The 8,315-nt window shown below is 36.4% G+C and overlaps 1 protein-coding gene across 1 annotated transcript; it reads left to right on the forward strand.

Annotated features, from left to right (window-relative positions):
- Nucleotides 1–149: 149 nt before the first annotated feature.
- LOC125038956 (protein GPR107-like) lies at nt 150–7,988 on the forward strand (the record flags this gene model as incomplete). Its single annotated transcript, XM_047632661.1, is given in 8 exon segments — nt 150–263; nt 519–649; nt 984–1,133; nt 1,458–1,575; nt 2,263–2,393; nt 2,804–2,945; nt 3,289–3,440; nt 4,315–7,988. Coding segments are annotated over 8 exon segments (1,095 nt in total), but the record flags the coding sequence as incomplete, so codon positions are not given.
- Nucleotides 7,989–8,315: the final 327 nt, after the last annotated feature.

An 8,315-nucleotide genomic window follows, 5' to 3' on the forward strand; every position in this document is an offset into this window, starting at 1 on the left:
GAAAACAACCAATAGATAGATAGATAGATAGATATATAGATAAGAAAACAGAATTTAAAAATCGATATATCAGAACGTCTAGCAGAATTCACTCTCCTCCCCACTCTTATCTATAAAACGAATAAGAAAACGCCTCCATTCTTCGTCAGTTTCTGGTCTACGTAGCCCTGGAGAAGGAGGAGGGGCTGTACAACCTCAATTTCCACAACTGCATGAATTACCCCCCTGGTGCTGGATACTCAAAGATCGACATGGCTTTGCAGGTGAGTTTGATTGGAGTTTCTTGGCGTCACTGACTCCGGTGACTTCTGGCAACTGTCATGCCGTTTGCCCTGGGAGTCTGCTACATGTAGTGGAACTTTCTGCTACATATAGCGACGCCTATAGCTATACCCGGCATGGAGAGTCGTTTTGTTATGATGGCTATAGGCATCATGCATTTGATGCATGAATTTCAACTATTACGTTAATTTTCTCAATGATATAAAGATTCAAACCCACAATCCCGCTCATTGAAGATCGAGGAAGTGAATCCCGACGACAACTACCTGTCCGCTGGTGAGATGCCGCTGCCTGCACTCTACTTCATGATGGCCCTCCTCTTCTTCCTCTCAGCTTGCTTCTGGTTCTTCCTCCTCAAGAAGAGCAAGTGAGTTGGGTGTGGAACTTGCAAAAGACGAGTTAGAGGCCTATGTTGTTTATTTATTTATTTATTTATTGTTATTTTTAAAAATGTTTTGTAGGTTTTGTTCTCTAGACAGATTCTCTTAATTTTGAAGCTTCAGATTACCACATGATCATTTTTTTTTTTCTGTCAGCTCTTGTTCTTAGAGCATAAAGAAAAGCAGTAGAATAAATGAGAAAAATTGAAATATAAACACACAGTCCTGGCACTATTTCAGAATTATAGAAAGCACATTACCCTCCTGCGTAATATACCCCACCCTCTACCCACCCTCTTAAATGCCTTCCTCTCTCGGCAGGGACCCTGTCTTCAAGATCCACTACCTGATGGGCGTCCTGGTCATCATCAAGTCGTTCAGCCTGCTCTTCCATGGCGTCAACTACCACTTCATTCAGACAAGGGGGGTCCACATGGAGGCCTGGGCTGTCATGTTCTACATCATGCACTTGTGAGTTTTGTTTTGTTTTGCTGTTGTGTTGGTCTTTTTGCTTGATGGGGGGGTGGTGGGGGGGAGTGAAAATGTGGAAGATAAGAGTGAGCTCATTTCTCATAAATATTGCTGATATTTAAGTCTCTGTGTCTATGTCTTAACATACTCTTGACTTTTTCCATAGGATATTGATTTTGAAAATTGTATATTTGAAAAAAAAAAAAAAAAAAAAAAAAGTTCAGCACCGACAAAAAGAGATAAAAAAAAAAAAAAACTGCTTTAGTATGCCACTTGGTTCATGGAATTCAGCGTACATTTCCCATTTACTCTGTACACCCACAGGCTGAAGGGTGCTCTGCTGTTCACTGTCCTGGCTCTCATTGGTTCTGGTTGGGCCTTCATCAAGCACGTCCTTTCCAGCAAAGAGAGGAAAATCTTCATGATTATCATCCCCCTGCAGGTAGAGGGGATTGGGAATATTGTTATTACATACTTTTAGTCATTAATTTGTTTGTCTGTTTCTGTTATTGATTAGTATTTTGATTTATATTGCACCAGTTATTGTCACGAGAGATTACATGTACTGGAAGTAGACAGGACTCTCAATGAGAAGAAGGGGAGGGTGGAAGAGAGGGGAGAGAATAGATATTAGTTTCTAGCATCTTTAAGAGGTGACAATTAGGAATTAAAGAGAGAAGAAAAGATATATATATATATATATATATATATATATATGTGATAACCAGTGCCATAGACTGACTGTGGCTGCCAATGATTGATATTGGGACCAGGAATGACTGATACCATAGCACAGTACTTGCTCTATGATTTATTCAATGGCTGTCAAACTTGTAATTATATACATTGGCAAATTACATCTGATAAGATACCTTATGGAGGTTATACTGACAAAGAATAGAATATATAGTTATTGCCTTGTAAGCTACAGTGTCAGAGAAGATAAATGTCTACCACATAGATCCTCTTCATTTTCTGTGTCGTGAAAAAAAAGTGGCCACACTAACAAACAGACTTGATTTAAGAGGTAGATATATGTTACCTTGAGAGAGATAGATAGTACCTATCTAGCACCTTAGACCCTAACAACGAAGCGAGTGTTGATCTCTGCAACTCTCCTCTCCTGCAGATCATTGCCAACGTTGCCACGATCATCGTAGAGGAGACGGAAGAGGCCAGCCAGGAGCACGCTACGTGGGTGGAGCTGCTGTTCGTCTTGGACTTCCTTTGCTGTGGAGCCATCTTGCTACCTGTAGTCTGGTATGTCCCTCTCTCTCTCTCTCTCTCTCTAGACACATGCACATGCAAATAAGATAAATAAACACAAATAAACAACACCAGTTAAAAACTTAAACACATACATTCGTATACAAACAAAGAAATGCCTTACATACATGCAAACACAAGCATGCACACACACACACACACACACACACACACACACACACACACACACACACACACACACACACACACACACACACACACACACACACACACACACTCGGCTCATATGTTGATATAGAATGAAAATTTAATTCCTTTGCCCCTTAGGCCTCAGCTTCTTCTCTCTCACTTTCTTCTCTCTCACTTTCTTCTCTCTCAGCTTCATCTCTCTCACTTTCTTCTCTCTCACTTTCTTCTCTCTCAGTTTCTTCTCTCTCTTGCAGGTCCATCCGTCACTTGCAGGAAGCCTCACAGAGCGACGGAAAGGCTGCCATCAACCTCAAGAAACTGAAACTCTTCCGTCACTTCTACATCATGATTGTCTGCTACATCTACTTCACAAGGATAATTGTCTATTTGTTGAGGGTCAGTTGGATACGTAATGCACTCCTCCATTGTTGTTGTTATTGTTTAATTGTTTTTGTTGTTATTATTATTATTATTATTATTATTATTATTATTATTTATTTATAATTTTATTATTATTATTATTATTATTATTATTATTATTATTATTATTATTATAATATAAAAATATATTTTTTTTTTTTATACTGTACTCCAATCTCTTCTCTAGTGTTAATTCCTTTCTCTTTTAGATATAAAGTGAATAATTTGTTTTTCTTTTCTTTTGTTACGTTATGGATCATTTCTTTTTCTCCCATTTTATGTATTTCTGAATATTTTTTTTCTCTCCCCAACGCCACAGATGACAGTGCCCTTCCAGTACGAGTGGCTGGATGACATGTTCCGCGAGATGGCAACTTACGTGTTCTTTGTGATGACGGGCTACAAATTCCGTCCAGCCGTCAACAACCCTTACTTCAGGGTAACCACCGATGATGAGGATATGGACGAAGTGTAAGAAGGATCGGAATTTTTTTTCACCTCTCTTATATCTTGGGTAGTTTGGCTGGTTTTGAGATGCTCGGTTTGGATTAGGCGGAGGTATTGTGGCTTGTCAGATTTGTCGTGATGTGATGAATGTGAGACTCGTGTTGCTTTTCATGAAGATTGTTTTGACTGAGAGGGTGAAGGATTGGAAGTTTACTAACTCCATTACCCCTGCACCCCATGTGGCAAGAATACATGCCATGCCCACTGTAATACATGTTTATTTGTTGTATTTGCACATAGATGGCTCTACAAGTTCTTAATCACCAAATAGCCAGTTATCAGAACTACCTATCTCACCCTCTTCCTTCACTTTAGGAAAGGGTCTTTTGTATCATTTCATATCTAAAAGATTTTAATGACAATTTAATAATCATAACATCAATAATGATAATAACAGTATCGATAGCAATGTTATTAATAAGAAAACACATTTTCCCACCAATTCAAAGAATGGGGAAATCAGGATCGGTAAATAGGGCCTACTGATAGACTCCTTGCCGGCTGAGCACATGTGGAGCCATCTGTATGTAACAAAATTCACCAAAAACTACTGGGGACAAAACATAAATCCGGGGCAAATGGGTTAACAATGAAAATCTTTTAGTAAAGTTGGACAAGGATGGGCATTTATTAATATTTCCTGCTCTGGGGCTGGATGATTATTTGCATTGTAGGAGATCTCACCCTGGTTACTGGGACATCACCTGTTGTCTGTGGTTATGTGGTTATAGTATCACCCATTAGGCTGTCTAGATTTTTTCTATGATCTTTTTCTGACTAGAAGTCTTCAAGATTATTTTTAGCAGCTCAGTTCCTCATACCGTCATCACCCCCACAGGCTGACTACAACTGGCCTGACAGAAGGTGTGACCCGCGTCAACCAGCACAACAAGGATACGTCCAAGAGCAAGGACCACCTTGAGGTCGAGGTCTACGAGGATGATGAGGAAGTGAACCTTCTCAACACACAGGAGTCATCCCATGCCTTTGACTAGTGCCCCACGAGGATAGGTGTCTTGGGCTCCCAGGCTCTGGAATTTAGATCTCCAAGGTCCTCTTTTGCTTGTCTTGAGCACGCTGATACCTAAGGGGAGAATTGACTTTGTCGGCCGTGCAATTTTAGATGTCTCTCAAAGGATATTTTTATGTAATATCTACTCACATCTGTATACATGTATTTGTGTGTATGTGCATATGGGTATGCATTGGGGCAAGTAGCTGTGTATGTATTTGTGTATTTATGATATATGCATGTATATGCAGTGCTAGCATTCAGTACATGAATACATTTATTTCTGTGTCTCAGGGGTAGATTTGCACTTGGTGGCTTTTGGAGAATATGCAATGGCAAAATCTTCTTTATTTCCTGTTTCCTTGCAATGACAAATTTTGAGATGGGAAAGTGAACAGTAAGAGATGGACATCATTTTAATATGTAAGACTGTATTTCAAGATTAAACTTGCAATATTCATTCTCATAATGTTTATCGTAGTATGTATATATCTATTGCTTATGAATACATTTTACAGTAAGAGAATGGTTTAATTCTTCAATGCAAAATGAAGGACTGATCAATAAAGCAGATTTCTGTTAAACAAAATGCGTTAATTGGTACAGTAATTCAACTACTTTCCAAGACAGAACCTGTCCGTATCGCCCTTTTACTCCTCTGATGCCTCTCCATACGCAGAATTCTCTCCTGAAGATAAAGCTCCTCTCTCCATTTTGCCATTTGTGTTTTGCATGCTGGATGGCCCAAGGATGATAACTTGTGTAATGCTCAGAACGTCTTATGCAGATTCGTAAAGGACAGACAAGTGAGAGCAAGTCACCAAGTGTGCTTCCCTGGACATTATTATTATTATTATTATTATTATTTTTTAAAATTTCTTTCTTGTATCTATCCATAGTAAGAAGTTCCTTGTCATCTGTTGGAATATTCTAAAAGCAGTGCTTAAGCAATTACAATGTTTTGCCTTTCATGCAAGGAATTATTGATTTTTTAAAAGTCCTTTACTGTCAGAACGAGAAGAGAAATAACCTCCAGAAAGGGATAACTGATGTGCAAATTCTTTTTAATTCGAATTCCTGTCACAGCCCTGAGTATGTAATGATAATTTTGTTTATAAAAGAAATGGCTGTCAGTTGCCTGGTATTCTTTAGTAAGCAGGTTATTTTTATTCCTGTGTTGATGATTAGGACAGTATTCCCTGTGTTTGCTTGGATTATATGTAAGTTTGCAAGCCCATGTTGATTATCATGAATGTGAGACGTATTGGAGAACCTTGCAGAACAATTATTTTGCTATAAGATAATGTGCCAGGGAGATGTTTAGGATTCTTATATATTTCCTACCCCATGATGAAAAGTGATAATAATGAGACTACAGTAAAAGGATCTTGATGATATTAACCAGTGATTTAACAAGGGTTAAATAGTCTGTGCAGAGTTATTCACTTCAATGGAGCCTTCCTGAAGGAGCGGGAATTTGTGTAATAAAAGAAGCCCAAGGACAGAATTCTGTAACCACCAAAGGACTACTACGGAGAGAGAGATTTATTGGGATTGTGCAACAAACCTCATCCATTTTTACACAATGTGGCATAGGTTCAAGTAACTGCAAATTTCCGAATTACATTATATGTTGATATTCAAACAGTAAAATTATGTCTTTTTTGAAATATTATTTAGAACTGAATACTAGACAGTAAGTGAGAATAACCACTAAAATTAGATGTAAGTGAAGCATAAAATCCATCCTATTAGTGGAAATATTTAAATCCTTTCATTGGTCTTTCATCATTGATATTTTTGTTATTAATCTTTCACCCCCTGTACCTAGAAATCAGACAAAACGGAGAATTAATTCATTTACTTTCCCTTCTTTCTTTTTTTACCTTTTTCTTTTTTCTTTTTCTTTTTTTTAGTTTCCTTTCATCTTAATTTTGTTGTGTACTCCAATCACTATTAGCTTTAATGAATGCAGAGGATGGAGGTTGAATAGTTCTTAGTGACTCTGCTTTGTGGTGTTAAGACTCTTGTTTGCGGTATTTGTGTATATTTTGGGATTTTGTTTGTATAATTACAGGATAATGAGAACTATTTGGAAGATTTATTTTGTCATTTTGTGAAAGGAATATTGAGAATGGTAATACCTGATTTGTAAATGTGATTATGATGGTTATGATTTATTTTGAATCTAGAGTTTTTTTTATCATCATCTTAAGCACTAAGGAAATAGAAAGTTAAAAATTAATAGACAGGATAGTAGCATCATCAGAAAACAAGAGAGAAGATTCTATAAAAGATACAGATTTTGCTTGGGTGAGTAGGATAAGAGACAGACGACTCCTAAGACCGATAGAGAACACAAATATTGTCCTGTTGTGCATTTTTTTTTCTTTTTCGCCTCAAGATTTTAACGGTCTTTGAAGTGCTGTAAGACTTTGCTTGGGATATTGAATCTTTTATTTTGCCAACAGATTGCAAAGGATGTATTTGCAAATGTAACACTCGACCCAGGAGATCAAATGTACAAAAATAAAAGGTATAACTATATGTAAAAAGTCAGTATTTAGATACAATGTTCTGACTTATTATAAGCAAATTTTAACCCCATCGGAATTCTTTATTTGATTCTCATTTTCAATCAAAAAGATGGTATCAGTTGAGGATGTGTGACTTTAGGCTTTGATTCATTTTATAAAAGCAAATGCAAATATAAATGAATTAGTCAAAGGGATTGTCCTTTATGGAATTAGTTTAATAGAAAAAAATTGTAGCTAGTCATAAGCCTATATAGTTCTTTTCTTTGTAAAGGAATATATCACTTTGTGAGATGTGGGATGTAGTTCCTTTCTTTATTAGGTATTTTTTTTTTTGTCTGTGTACATGAGTGACTGTGATTTTCCCTTTTTTCTTTTTTTTTTCTTTTTCTCTCTTTTATGTTAATGGTTGGATTTGACGGACTTGCTAAATTTGATATTCATTTGGAACTGTGCTGGATAAAACCTAATCTGAAATTAGGAGGCAGGAGGTTCACCTTATGTTCGAATTTTAGTTTTTAATCATTCCAAGTACATTGTATAAGATTTTTTTTTTTATTTTTTTTTTTTTTTTCCACGTGACAAGTGCATCATGGTTTAGAGTAGCTTTTTGCTTTACTGTAGATAAAAGACGTGACACTGTAGATGACTGTTCTCACCTTAATGTGTACAAAATTGTCAAGGTGTTCGTATGAAAACTTGCATATTTTTAGGTTCATCTCGAGTGGTAACTTGTCCTAAATACGTACCACTTCGGAGGAACTTTCGTCTTTGGCTCCCTGTGACGGTATATGTGAATGAAATAGATGATGATATTTTCATTTAGTGTAGATACGTCTTGGCTGATAAAGAGTTGAGAATATTCTACTGTACTGTGGACAAGCTGTGCAACATTATAATTATTTTTATTTTTCATCCCTTAAATATAAAGCCTTTGTAAATTATCCAATACAGACACAAAGCTTATGAAGGTCTTTTTATTCCCACACTTTAGAACTAGATTTTTTTATGTCGAGTTTTTCGTGTGGTGGACAACCTTTTACCTTTTTCTGTGAGTATTGTCTAATTTTTTATTATTATTATTATTAGTAGTAGTAGTAGTAGTAGCAGTAGTAGTAGTATTTCTTTTAGAGATTTTTAACATTTTTCATTTTGCTGGTTGTTGCTTGTAATGATTTCGATTTCAGAGTCTGGGTCAGGAAAGATTCATTATAAATGTATGTGAAATGTAAATGTTATACTGATCCTTGTTTAGTAGACAATCTTTCTTTAATTAGCATTATTGTATGTTAT

This window comes from Penaeus chinensis, chromosome 26 (genome assembly GCF_019202785.1).
Source record: "Penaeus chinensis breed Huanghai No. 1 chromosome 26, ASM1920278v2, whole genome shotgun sequence".
In the NCBI taxonomy this organism is placed as follows: domain Eukaryota; kingdom Metazoa; phylum Arthropoda; class Malacostraca; order Decapoda; family Penaeidae; genus Penaeus; species Penaeus chinensis.